Source organism: Pipistrellus hanaki (genome assembly GCF_964339955.1).
Source record: "Pipistrellus hanaki genome assembly, chromosome: 3".
NCBI lineage: Eukaryota > Metazoa > Chordata > Mammalia > Chiroptera > Vespertilionidae > Pipistrellus > Pipistrellus hanaki.
The window spans coordinates 175,577,347-175,591,945 of record NC_140505.1 but is presented as its reverse complement, the minus strand read 5'-3'; the positions used below and the strand labels follow the sequence as shown (position 1 = coordinate 175,591,945).

The following is a 14,599-nucleotide window of genomic DNA, read 5'->3' as shown; positions in this document are numbered from 1 at the left end:
TCTTAATAATTTAATTCATCTCCATACAACACTCCTGTATTATCGCATCAATTTACTGGACCTTCAAGACTACTGGTTACACCTATTCCACAAACCCTGCATTTAATCAAAGAGCACATTTACTCCTCGTTCTTTACATGTTTTTGTGTTGTAAGCATTTTGCATAGAATCCAAAACTGAGTAGCACACCATCTCCTATTATTCTGTTAATGTACACTTTACTTATATACTGAAAGCAACTTTATTGTGAACGTACTGAATGCTTATTTGTTGGGCACTATACTAATTACTTTCTCTTCAGTTTTCTCACAAGACTCCACTTATAATGATGTTATTTTCATCCTCATTTGATAGATGAACAGATTGGGACTAGGGCTCTTTCCACTATACCAAACACCTTCTCAAGAAAACTAATTTCTTTGAGCTCGCATATTTCATAGCATATCCCAAAAGTGCCACGTTTCCAGAAGTCCACAATAAATCACTTGCTGACCATTCCTGCAAATATTTACTGAGGACTTTCTATAGACCACTGTAATAGATGTTAAAAATACATGGCTGAGTAATATAGTTTTTCTTCAAAATTAATGAAGAACTTCAAATTTAGTAACAAGTGAACTTTTGTTTTTGTGATTCCATAATTATGTCTGTTTCACTTAGTAGAGTAGACCTCCAACATTTCCAGATTGGACACTCATAGCTTTAACTGTTCATAAACAATTTCAGAGTTCTTGACATAACAATCTAATTATGCTGATACAAAATGTGCCATAAGGCTAATATGCTTTATCAGCACATCACTTAGCAGAGAAACATAGGGCTTAAGATTTAAACATATCTAAATTAAAAACCAACCCTGGCTGGTATTGCTCAGTGATTAGAGCATCATCTGGAGCACTGAAGGTTCACGGGTTGGATTCCCAGTCAAAGACATGTACCTGGGTTCCAAGTTCAATTCCCAGCCCTGGTCAGGGCCTGTGCTGGAGGCAACCCACTGAAGTCTCTTTCCCCACAGATGTTCTTCTCTCCCCCCCGCCCTTCTCCCTTCCTTCTACACTCTCTAAATATCAATGGAAAAAATATCCTTGGGAAAGAATTTAAAACAAACAAACAAACAAACAAAAAACCAAACCAGTTCCATCACTTATCAATTGTGTATTCTTTAAGAACTTACTTCACTTCTGAGCCTCAGTTTACTATTTTAAAACAGAAATAATAATATCTATATCTCATTGGATTTTGGAGAGTACATAATAAGATAATGCAGATAAAATACTTAGCGTAGAGCCTCTTACAAGCTGGGTACCAAATAAACCTTAGGAATTACCATTAAGACTAGTATCAGTATTTCAAGTAGCTTTTTTTGCCTCTCTTTTTGGTACCATTTTACAGGGCAAACTATGTGCTATCATGGTATTTGTGAAGCTAGAATTCCCAAATGTCTTATTCCTTTTTAAATGTCAAGGTTCTACTGCTTTTGCTAAAATTAACACAAAGAAAAGTTATATCATGGCATTTATCCCATCATTCTCCAATTACTGAACGCTATATATGTGAAAGTAGAGTACAATGGTTCTATAGAGTGAAAAATGTATTTGCATGACTGTAAAATGATAAAGTAGTATCAAATGACAAAGTTTTCAGCTACCTAAAATCCCCATGAGGACTGCAGGTTCCTTGGATGGAATTTGTTGTAAGAAGGGCAGGATATCATCAAGTACAAACCACTTATCCAAGTATTCCAAAATCTTTCCTAAGCATACTAATGAATTTACACGAACCTATTAAAAGAGGTAAATTGAATTAGTCATTTAAAGTCTTTGTAATATAGAACAAAATATTTAAGTATTTAATCTTCATACAGGCATGTTAAAAATAATTCAAGAATGAAAGTAGGTTTAAACGCTCTCATCCTTTATTAATACAAGAAATTCACATATTTACTAACTCCCCTGACTTGTTTCAGAAAAAAAATTTATGATGACTTTACAAGGATAGTTAGCTTAAGGTATAGAATGACTTCAGTTTTGTTTCACTTTAAGTAAAGTGATTAGGACTGAAGAAGCTTTGCTATGTATTTACTGTACTAAGAACATTTCTTTGGGGCATCTGAGTTATAAAAAGGATTACATTCTCCCACCAAGTAATCAATTTTACTGGGCTTCCAGTATTTTTCTATAACTCAGGTTTAATTCATTCTTTAAATATTTTATCAACATGCAAAGAGAATCCATAATTGTCCTACATAAAATTGTTTCTAAATATATCTTTAATACAGCTATTAAAACCTGATATTTAGGAACTCTTTTATAGAAATTCTATCACTCATTTGATTATTTTGGTAAATATTTCATACTCTATTTTTTTAGCTGAAATTTATAAAGACAGAATACTTTGAACCAGGATCTTATTAATAAAACACCATTTATTCTTTTTTTAAAAAGTAAACTAAGAAAAGCAGAAAACGGTTTAGTTTAAAAAACACTTTCTGCAAGAAAGATGAAAATATTTTTCTGAAAAATAATATGTAATTGTTTTCTGAAACCCAAACAAAAGGGAATTTATAAATTCAAAATTATATCTGAAGGCTAAACATGCTCTTACTTTAATAACAGGAACCGCTGCATTTGTTATATATGTATGTATGTATGTATATAAATATACACAAAGATATATGAACTAAAAAAAGTTTACTGTTATTTTCTTTCACGATATATAAAATATTAGTCATGTGAGTCATGAAGAAACAGAGCTCTTGGAACATTTTATCTATCTTTGCATAGAATTTTTTTCTTCTTTATTTTCAGGGAACTGTATTAAAATATAACTTTAACTCATGATTCATGTTTCAGGAATTTCCTAGCATATTTAAACCTTAGAGGTCTAAGTCTATGAATGCAATTCAAGAATTCACATTTGCCACTGTGAAGGTAAGAGCATTGAATGTAATCTATAAAATGCAAGTCCATTCAGTTACTGTTCTAAATCCATTCATTATAATTCCCTACAAACAACAAGCCTTTAAGGGCTCAGTTGGCATCTTTAAAGGGGATATAAACATCCCTGAGCATTACAGATTATTTAAGTACCCATGCTTCCCACCTTAGGACTCATCTAAAATATCTATTTTGACAAAATGTATGCCACCATAAAATCTATATGATTTTTAAAAGGGCATTTTGAAAACTGAGTTTTAAGCTATATATTACTACTATGTAGTTTGAAATTTTAATCTTAAAATTAGAAAATTTCAGAGAAATGGACTGCATTTCAAATCCTTTTAATGTTGATGAAGACAGACACTCAGAGAGGTACAGTGACTTGCCTAAGAGTACAAGGATAATTAGTAGCAGAGTCAGAATAAGAACTGTTTTTTCACTTCATTTCATACAAGTTCATTTCAGTAAACAATTATATTTTTTCCCACTTTAGTGTTGTGTCCCATTTCAGAGTCTTTCTACCAAAAAGAAAAACAAAAAAATAATAATAAAACATGAACTAAAATGGATTAGATGGTTGTAAGATAAGAGTATATAATTTAAACTTCTTTTGCCTATAAATCTATTAAGCTACAAATATTTACTTTTATTTAAATTCATATTTCACACACACCCCCCAAAAAATTGATGAGATCTCCAAAGAACTATCTTTGCTAAATGCAAGTTTAATGCTATGCCCATTATTAAATATCAAAGTAAGAAGTGATCAGGTGAAAGAAGGGCATTTCTCTCTGTTTTTCTAAAGCTGGTATTTGCAGTGAAAAGAGTATTCAATGCTACTTCTATAAAGAAATATGGATAATTCTTATGATCAGTTATAGAAAAGGTTGGGCACATTTATTGCCCCCAATATGAGATCATAAAAACTTTGTTATTTATCCTACCACCCTGACTATCAAATAACAGTATTAAAATTCTCTATTGAAGGAGACAACTACCCTTACTCTAAACTTTTTAGCACAACTATTTTCCCCATTGATACTCTTATTAATTTATTTTTTATTGTTCCCTTTACTTTTTTGAAAGTAAGCAAATAAGTGAGGGATAAAAATATTTAGAGTAGATGACTAAAAATAAAGGCAGTTTATAAAAGGAAGTCATTTAAAAATGCTTAGGTTTATACACCAAGTTAAAATCTCATGATTACTTTAAAACTACCATCAAAATAGTGAATTAAACCAGAAAATTATTAAGAAAAAAAATACTCAAATTTTCTATTAAAGCACTCAAAATTAAGGGATAATGAATAAGGTCAGGAATGTACTACTGTAAAATTATATATCAAGGAAAACTATAGATATTGCTCACTTTTATAGTACTTTAGTAGTTACCTATAGCCAAGACAAAATACATGAACACTCTATAAAAGGGTCATTAAACAATAAACTTATTTAAACAAATGAGAAAAAATAAAAAATTAATATGCAATTACTTACAGCAAGGGAAGATGTTTGTAGACATGCATTTTTAATTCTTGGTATCAAAGCATTTTTCATAGATGGGTAGTCTATAAGATTTGCAAAGGTTGGAATGATGTTTAGACAGAGCTCCTATTAAGAAAATTAATTGGATCAGTCTTAAGGACTCATCTTTTTTCTCACATATTAAAAAATATTTTGCATTTGCATGGCTAATTTGACACATAGTTTGAAAAACTTTTATGTACATTATATCGTTTTGTCCTTTCAATAACTACTTGAAATAATAGTTATTTTCAGTTTTCAATTTTACAGATGAGGAAACAGGCTCAGAAGACCTTACTCAAAACTATACTAGGTCCTAAAACTAGCATAGAATACCACAATCCCCTGGTCTCATTCCTAATTTCTTTCCCTAATAATAGAATTCTTAATTTATTTTTAAAAATAGGAAACTTGGGAATACCTAAGTTTTGCTATCTTTCACAAAGACGGGAAATTAAAAATAAAAGTTATGAAAAACTATTACTCTTAAATAAGGAATTTCTTAGCTGCTACATATATCCATATGATAGAATGTAATATAAACATTTTTTAAAATATATTTTAAAACACTGTTTAATAATATTGGGGAGAAAATGCAATAAGACACTATTATATAGCCCCAATTTTTAAAAGGTATATGTACATGTGTCTGTCTCTAGGCTTAGGATAAAAGCCTGGAAGGATACCTAGAAATGTTAACTGCAGGCTCTCTGGGAGAGGATTTCAATTTTCTTTATGTTTTTAAGTATAATACTTTTAAATTCTGAAACATTAGCAAGTATAACTCACAGAAACAAGTAAAAGTTATTTAAAACATTCTTGTTAACTAATGCCTTGACACAGAGTAAATAATTGGAACTGGGAAGTCTGAGGATAATAGGAAAAAGGAGGATGACTGAGGATAAGTGGACTAAGTGAGATAAGGAAAAGAACCAAAATGGCTGAGAACCAACTGGCTGAAGAACATCTCAGATACCTTAGAAGGGCCAGAATGATCCTTGTAGCAAAGCATAGCAGAGGGATTACTAAAGAAAATGGAAGTATAAATGTGTATCAGAGAAGGAGTTTTTGACAATACCTGTTAAACACATTCATTTGTAATTAGCAGACAGAAACAAGTTAACTACTAAGAATCTGTTATCAAAATACTGGGAAGCATTTTTACTTAATTTATTCCCAGATTTTCAAAAGGCAAATAGAGTTATATGTTCATATCCATTCAGAACTATAATAATTCCATGGGTGGCATTCCTGAGGATAAGAAATACAAGCTACATTTAAGGACCCATTTTCCACAGGTGGGAGACAATTAACAAGGGTGAGTAGTCAGTAAGAAACTGTGCTCGTTACCAAAGGGTGCCTTCTTAAGGAAGATCAGTCTTTAATTGATAAGGGGAGGGGAGATAGAAAGAGAACTATGATGTATAATCTAGCAATAGGTTACAAAGAGGCAAATCTTTTGAATTATGATTAAGTCACTTAGCAAAAGGAAAGGAGAGTTCTCTCCATAGGAGACAGGATGAAGAACCCAAAGAATAGCACATTCTCAGGAACTTCTGCCTTGTATTTTTACTTTTTCTGTAATTGGTGGTGGGGAGAGAAGAATGAACATAGCTTCTATGTTTAATCTTAAAGGTAAATAATGTAAGAAAACTGGTACAGATAGATTTCTATTAATGCCTCTAAGAACCCTAACTTTTGTTAACCATCTCCTTCTTTTCCAAATGTATTTCTAATCTCTCTCTAGCCTGTTAAATACCATCAAACTTCTACAAAAATATCACTCCAAAAATGAATTTCCAGCCGTATACCTGCATAAAGCTTGAGGAAAAGATTTCTGTATCTTGCTCTTGCTCTAGGAATCTCCCAAAGCTTAGACAGGCTTTAACTTTATCAGACTCTTCACCAAGCAAGGTTTGATGCAAGTTCATTGGACTGGTGACTAAACACTTATCCTATATAATAAAAGCCCAATATGCAAATCGACGGAACAGCAGAATGATAGGTCACTATGACACCACTGACCACCAGGGAGCAGACGCTCAACACAGGAGCTGCCTGCAGCCAGGAGGTCCCAAGCCAGCCAAGGTTGATGCCAGCAGGGGAGGGGGACCCAGTCACCCTGCCAGTCACTCTGCAGAGGGAGGTGACTGGGGGCTGGGGGCGGGACTGGCAAGCAGGCGGCCAGATTGCTCCACCCGTCACTCCACAGAACAGCCCTGATAGCCGGCCAGGCCTAGAGACCCTACCTGTGCATGAATTTCATGTACCGGGCCATTAGTATTGAATATCATACATGGTGGTTTAAATATCTCAATAAAATACTGGCTGATACCTATTGGCAAAACTAAACCCTTATTAAGAAAAAAATGGCCTTTTTAGGTCACTTAACTTTTCCTCTCCTTCCTAATCTCACTGAATATAAAACCAGGTTGGCTACACAGAGCCTGTGGGAATGTTTCAAGAAGCTTTAAGTGACAACTCCTTTGGAAAGGGCTAAAAAGTAGAAGTACCCTTTCCAATAACCCATGTCATTTGGACAAAGGCAACATATCCCTGCCTTTTAGAAAGCATGCCCTTATAAAAATAAAATTTTTAACTTAACTTCACAACATTAAACAAAAGAATTTAGCAGAAAAGAATTGAAATTAGTAAAAAAAAAAAAAAGTGACCTTATACATGTGATATTAGGCTCACATTAAGGAAAAGAAAACTATGGTCAATAACTTTTAAAAATTAAAATTCTGTTTTTCTTTACTATAATCTATACTGAATTTTTATATTTATATATTATCAATATTTAGCAATGAAATGAAAAACTTTTGGAACCATTTTTATAGTAGAATGTTCTTAATATCCTATATAATAAAATCCTAATATACTAAGTGTCTGGTCATCCAGTCATCTGTTCAACCAACCAAAGGGTAATATGCTAATGATATGCTAAGACTGCTCAATCACTCACTATAATGGGCACTGACCACCAAGGGGAGACAGTTGACCGGTCAACAATTGTTATGATGTGCACTGACCACCAGGGGACAGTCAACCAGTCGCTATGACATGCACTGACCACCAAGGGCAGACACTCCAACTGGTAGGTTAGCTTGCTGCTGGGGTCCCACCGATCTGGACTGAGTGAGATGGGCCAGACACAAAGTTGGAGCCCTCCCATGGTCCCTCCCTGGCTGACCAACCTCCCGTATCCCTCCAGGTCCCTAATTGTGCACCGGTGGGGTCCCTTAGCCTGGCCTGTGCACTCACAATCCAGGACTCCTCAGAGAATGTTGGAGAGCCAGTTATAGCCTGATCCCACTCAATGCAGGAGCTGCCCCGGTGGTCAGTGCACTCCCAAAGAGGAAGCGCCGCTCAGCCAGAAACCAGGCTCATGACTGGTGAGAGCAGTGGCAGTGTCAGGAGCCTCTTCTGGCTCCACAGTAGGACTAAGGATGTCCAACTGACAGCTTAGACCCACTCCCTGGCTGAGCGGGCCTAAGCCATCAGTCAGACATCCCCTGAGGGCTCTCGGACTGCAAGAGGGCACAGTCTGGACTGAGGGACATCTTCCTCACCCCCATCCCCCAAAGTGCATGAATTTCGGAGGAGCCCTAGTTAAGTATATATTTTTCAAAGTAAAAAAAACAAAAACAAAAAACTATACCTTTAATAGTAATCCAAAATTTCTTCCCATGTAGCCAGCCATAGAATCAAATTTTAATAGCAAAACTATAAAACTAAGTTTGGCAAAGTGCATGATGTTTTAACATCACTTTTGTGACACAAAAGCAAAGTAAATTAGGAATGATTACACTAAATTACTGTTTGCTTTTCTACCTACCTGCTACACAAATTAGCTTCAATGCAGAAGGAACATTTCTGAACAGAAAATTTACCAAGCATGAAAGAAAATTATGAGTATGGGAAGAATTACTTGGTATTTTCATAAGAAAAAGGCACATACATATTTGACATTTTCATTTACATGTAAAATATTCATGTAGGAAGAAAGTATATAATAATCTAAACTATAATCAATCAAACCTTCCAGAATAGTACATTTCTGATAAGTAAAAGCAATGACTCATTTTGCTTCACTAATACAGGTATTTGTAAATTGATTCTTTAAATTAGTTAAAAGACCACTTCCATGATGTGAGAACTCAGCAAGAGGTCAGCAGAGTTGGCAACCCAGAAGAGGGCCTTCATTAAAACCTGGTGCTGCTGCCACCCTAATCTTAGATTTTGTCTCCAGAACTGTAAGAAATAAAGTTCTATTGTTTATAAGCCACCTGGCCTGTGGTATTTTGTTCTAGCAGCCCAAACTAAAGCAACCACATTTGCCCTTCAGGAAATAATCATGACCTGGGTCAGAAGACCTGGACTCATCCACTGACATGGAACCCTCCCTCCTGGTCTTCAGTGTCCCCACCTCTACATGAGGGAGAGAACCACATGATTTCCAAGGGACCATCTGGTTCCTCCAACATCCTCTGGATCCAGTGGCTCTACTTTGTGACTGCAAAAAAAGTTGCAATTTTGGCTGAATTGGAAAGGCGGATGGATAGAAAAGGCCCCTCATGCTCAGGAGAGACACACCTGTGGGCTGCGCCTCTGAAGGTGGCAGACAGTGAGGGGAGGTTAGTGAGGGAGCAGGGCAATCAAGCAATGATGAACCTACGGGCAGACACACATCTACCAGAAACAGGAGATGGAAGTCAGATACTACCTGGTTTTGAGTGTCCCCCCAGCACTTAACTACGTGACACCTTAATCTGAGCCTTCATTTCCCCCTTGATCCATGGACGAGCTAGCAATGTGTCTGCTGAATTGGGTTTTGAACCCTGAGGAGCTAATGGAACAAGAAGTCAAACTCTGGTCACCTGCTGGAGGGGAGGGGCCAGTAAGGGGAGCCCCTCCCACCTACTCCCCACCCCTGCTGCTCCCGATGCAGCAGAGCAAAAGGTACTGGTACCTCTAAACCCAACTCCCCACAACCTTCTGCTATCAGACGAAAGCAAGAAATCCGGACTAGACAAGAGCCATTGTGTTAAAATTTTATGTGAAATTCTGTAAAGGTAGAGGTCACCTGCCCACGAGGCCTGGCCTGTCGGCTTCCACTCAGCACTTGGTGTGGATGGCTGTACTGCCCTTCTCCTCAAACTCTTCCTTGCTGACCCAGAGCTGCTGGAAGGCCTGCAGGGAGGCCAGGATGGAGCCACCAGTCCACACGGAGGTCTTCCTCCCAGAAGCTGCAGCCACTACGGGGCTGTCCCCAGGGCACAAGAGGCTCAGCTCCCTCTGGAAGCGCTCAGGGAAGCCCTCCAGCATGGTGCAGCCACCACACAGCAGCACATTTGCAACCATCTCCTCCTTGAAGCCCGCCTCCTGGCAGTGGCCCAGGCAAGTGGCTGTGAGTGCAGGGAGCCCGGGCTGGCTGCTTCCCACCAGGGTGGGATTGAAGAGCATCTCGGCGCACTGGAAGCGCTCATGGCCAATGGTGATGACCTTGCCATCTGGGAGCTCGTAGTCCACGCGCAGATCCTCCAGGTCCAGGCCAAGCTCCTCCTCAGGCTGGAAAGCCGAGTAGCAGCACATCTTCTTAATGTGGTCAAGGATGTACAGGTGGTCGTCTTTGGTGAACTTGTGGCCGGCCTTGATGAGCAGCTGCAGCAGGTAGTTGGTGAGGTCGCTCCCGGCATAGTCAACAGTGCCAGTCAGGCCTGGCAGCACGCTGCCTTCTGAGATGGGGACCACATTTGAGACACCGTGCCCGCTCTCCACCACCAGCCCGGTGGTCTTGCCGTAGGAGTAGATGGACAGCAGTGACTGGGATGTCACATGCATGGCGGGGATGCCAAAGGTCTCAAACAGGAGCTCCGCATACTTCTCCCGGTTGCTGCTGGGGCTGAGCGGGGGGTCGGAGACCAGCACGGCGTGCTCCTCGGGGAGAATCTTCATGGCCTTGTGGAAGATGTACTCCCAGATGCTCTGGACGCAGTCCCAGTCCACCACCATGCCGTGTTTTAGAGGGTTAACCAGCTTCAGGGGTGCCTCAACGTTGAGCAGCTCGTGGCCCACATACATCTCCTTGCGGGCATCGCCCACATCAGCGGCCTCACAGGGCTTGCCCACTGTGGAGGAGATGAAGTAGGTGGGCCTTGGGTCTCCTGCATAGCCACACTTACAGTACTGCGAGCCCAGGTCGACGATGAGTGCCTTAATCTTGTGCACATTCTTGGGCTTCATCTTCAGCTGAGTGGCTGAACTTGTGTCCCGAATGCCAGCATCAGGAGCTGACAGCGTTCCTGCCACTCCATTGTCACCATGAGCCGTGCCCGTGGGCATGGAGCTCAGGTTGTTCCTCGTAGTCATCTGCCTTCCTTGCTCACTTTCTCACATCCACATCCTAGAGCTCCATGGAGAGAAATGCTCCCCCTCCAGCATTGCCAGAGCAACTACTCAGGATTGTGATGTCACTGGGTGCTGGTCCATTCCAGCAGCCAGGGGTTGGCTTGGCCTTGGCACCTGTGATCTGTCAACCTCACTCCCATCCCCCTAACTTGACTTTGCTCACAACAAGCAGGTGACCAGCATGGTTTTAGGAACCCAAGCACACTGGGGTCTCAGAGATTTGTATTCCTACCCCCTTACAGCCCACTCCTGACCCCCTGCTCACTAACTGGACACCTTTTCCTTCTCTGCTTCTTGGCTGCCAGAGTGATACATATTTGACCCCTTATAGTAAGCCAGGCACTGTACCAGGAACCTCACATGTTACTTCAGAGAATCCTGAGAGGTAGACAGAGCTGAGGAAATTGAGGTTCAGAATTCCAATGACTTGCCCATGAGCACACAGGTCTTGGAGTGTTTTTAGTTTAACTCAAGTTCATCTAACTCCAATGCACCAGGTCTCGCTACAGAGTATGATGGCCCCAACAGTACTTTCATTCCTTCAACATTTACTGGGCTTTGTGGTGGATCCAGCCCAGTACAGCCTGCCAGTGATAGGTAGGAACCCAGTCACAACCAGAGCCCAGCCTCGGTGGGAAGAAGATGGAATTGATGCAGGGATTTTACAGATGAAAGTCCATTGGGAGAACAGAGATGCACAAAGAAGGGAGCATTCATTGGACATAGGGAGTCAGAAGGTTCCCAGAGTGGTGATGCTCAAGTCAAGTTCTCAAAGATATGTGGATATCTGTAGACCATACAGCCTGAGCAAAGGCTCAAGGAGGGCATGGTGGGGAACTACTTATAGTTAAGGTGTTTATTTTTTTTTTAAATATTTTTTTTATTTTATTGATTTTTCACAGAGAGGAAGAGGGAGGGATAGAGAGTTAGAAACATCGATGAGAGAGAATCATCGGTCAGCTGCCTCTTGCACACCCCCTACTGGGGACGTGCCCGCAACCAAGGTACATGCCCTTGACCGGAATCGAACCCAGGACCTTTCAGTCTGCAGGCTGACGCTCTATCCACTGAGCCAAACCGGTCCCAGCTATAGTTAAGGTGTTTAGAAAAATGGATGAGCCCTGATTGGTTTGGCTCAGTGGATAGAGGGTTGGTCTGCCGACTGAAAGGTCCCAGGTTCAATTCTGGTCAAGGGCATGTACCTTGGTTGCAGGCACATTTCCAATAGGGAGTGTGCAGGAGGGAGCTGATCAATGATTCTCTCGCATCGATGTTTCTGACTCTCTATTCCTCTCTCTTCCTTTCTGTAAAAAAATCAATAAAATATAAGAAAAGTAAAAAAAATGGATGAAGCTGGAATGTCATGGAGCTACCCAGGGAGGGCTCACATGCTAGGAATAGGAGCTTGGATTGAATTGAAGACAGCTGGAAAACCATAAGTACTCTAAGCAGAGAAGTGCTCAGATTTGACTTCTAGAACAATTTTAGAAAGATCTGTGTATAGCTGTAATATAAAGTGGCAAAACTCTAAGACCTGAAAGGAGAATTGAAGAAATTCTTATAAGACTCAAAGGCATTCTAAAGTAGGGCTGTGATAGTGTGGAAGAGAGCAGGGGCAGATTCTAGAAAAGTTAGAAGGTAGAATCTAATTTAACTGGTTGGTTAGCTCCTGTGCCATCTCTAGCCTCAAGCACTGCATTTACATTAGAGGACTGGATTAGATGTGGAGAGTGAAGGAGAAAGAGGAACTTCTCATTTCTGCCAAAAGAAAGAAAGATGGTCTATCACCCAAAATGGACAAATTCACTAGTTTCCCATAAGGCCCTCCATACCAAAATGCCCCCAAACCCAACAGAAACCGAATCTATGAGGACTTCGGTGACAAAGAAATAAGAGAAAAAAAAGGAAAGGGAAACAACTGGGCCGAGGAAGTTTTCAGTGCAGAAGTAAGTGAAGGAGTAGGAGGCATGGGTAGGAAAGAAATGGGTGGTTATTGCTATGAAGCATGTAAGCATATTAATGAAGAACTCATGGGAATTTTTGTTAGCTGAACTGTTTCTGGAACATGGCACTGTGAAACTGGCTTATGTCAGCAACAACTTTATAAGGATCACAGTTATAAGCATCACCAAGCTCCAGGGGTGGTATCACAAGTCACAGAACTGGAGGATCAGACACAATCTGGAAGGAACAGTTGTGAGTCATAAAGTTGTACTCACACTGGACAGATATAACTCTCTGAAGAAGCCACTATTTGGTCTTGGGTCTACTTTTGAGATTGTGCAGGGCAAGCCAATTCTTCCAGGTGACAACCCTTATGCTATTCAAAGGCGGTGCTCAGAGAAAAATTAAATTAGCTAAGAGTGGGTACATTTTAGTAACTGTGTATGATGCAATTCAATGGATTAACATATACTACTGAGTTATTTATATGAAAGATTTTATGACTCAAATCCAAAGTGTACTTTACATTTTCTTTTGCTTTAAGAATCAAAATCATCACTAAAGGGGGGAAGAAATCAAATATTATACCTGGATCTGAATGGAAGGAGCCTCTAGTGCTCTGTAAACCATTGGTAGGACACTGTTCTTTATTTCATCAGGAGGAGTTTTGGTTAGTAGCAAATCCATTTTTTGTAAGAAAATTAACAAAATCTGTGTAGAAAAAGGAAATAATTCATTAAATTCCAGAATCTTTACATGATTTTATATACGCCAAAATTAAAAGAATATTCTAAAGAATAAAATTCTAAAGAATAAGTTATATATTTTCACACTCACCATGTTGCTAGCCTGAGGGCATGGAAGACAAAAACATACAAATCAAGTCTCTTACATTTCTGGAAGCACAATATTTAACATCTGCTCTCAGTTTAGGCATTTAAATAAAGACTAATGTCCTAACTCTCACAAATCTTCAGTAATATGTCACTCACCCACAAGTATCAACTATCTGGAAAGCAACTGGGTAAACCTGGAGAGGGATTTGGGATGGGAATGGGGGGGATGAGGACAATTATGTGATACCATAATCAATAAATAAATTTTAAAAAAAGAAATAAAAGCCTCAGGGCAACAAAATCATATGGCCCCCAAAAGTAAATTCTGTCACTTGGTTTCTATGAAGCTCAAGAGAAGAAAAGGTATAGGAATAAAGAGGACTGTTAGGGAAAACTCTAGAAAATGTCTCCGTTCATTTTTTGACCTAGCTGCCACCATCTACCTAAAGTATAAGGAACAAACTGCCTTTTCTGTTCATAAAGAATACTTAGACTTGCTAAGGCTCGGTTAGAATTTTTCAGAAGAAATTTTTAGCTTGGTCTACTACGGAGGAAAAGAATACCAAAGAACGAAGGCCAATAAGAATTCAAATGGTATCCTTGGGATACTATACTGACTAATGCATAGCTTAGTCACCTTAGTGGACATGTGGCTCCGCTATTTTCCCTCCTGATATTTTAACAGTATTTGCGTGAGTCTGCTTCCAAGTCACCAGTTCCTTCATCTGCCTTTTACTTAGCCACAGGAATGCCTGCCTTACCACAAAGACTTCCTTCTGTCCCACTCCTTTGAAGGGAAGGATTATAAACCGCCTGCCACAAAATCATTAAATCAGGTAGCTGATAGTTTATTAATAAGTGAATGCCATGTAGTGGCAAAAGCAAGTAATAATTTACTATGTGCCAGAAAATTTCATTTACTCTCAACAGCCTCTTTCATTTTGGA

At 39.2% G+C, this 14,599-nt stretch overlaps 2 protein-coding genes across 4 annotated transcripts in view; both read right to left on the bottom strand.

The window, feature by feature from the left end:
• The window catches only part of SCYL2 (SCY1 like pseudokinase 2), a 53,730-nt gene that overhangs the window by 15,239 nt on the left and 23,892 nt on the right, over window positions 1-14,599 (bottom strand). For 2 of the 3 annotated variants that reach the window (XM_084876388.1, XM_084876387.1), the window contains exons 10-12: window positions 13,406-13,528; window positions 4,436-4,549; window positions 1,649-1,781 (exon numbers count right to left, since the gene is read on the bottom strand). In XM_084876388.1, the coding sequence (XP_084732514.1) occupies window positions 1,649-1,781; window positions 4,436-4,549; window positions 13,406-13,528 (370 nt within the window). Of the gene's footprint in view, window positions 1-1,648; window positions 1,782-4,435; window positions 4,550-13,405; window positions 13,529-13,654; window positions 13,667-14,599 lie in introns of all 3 variants that reach the window. The other variant, XM_084876386.1, reaches the window with a different exon arrangement.
• On the bottom strand, window positions 8,527-11,658 carry LOC311618786 (actin-like protein 7B). Its single transcript, XM_084876400.1, has one exon. It carries the CDS (start codon window positions 10,832-10,834, stop codon window positions 9,581-9,583), a length of 1,254 nt encoding a protein of 417 aa, XP_084732526.1. The 5' UTR covers window positions 10,835-11,658; the 3' UTR covers window positions 8,527-9,580.

Bases quoted from the DNA above. Each gene is read 5' to 3' on its own strand.
- LOC311618786 (XM_084876400.1), bottom strand. From the start codon at position 10,834: ATGACTACGAGGAACAACCTGAGCTCCATGCCCACGGGCACGGCTCAT.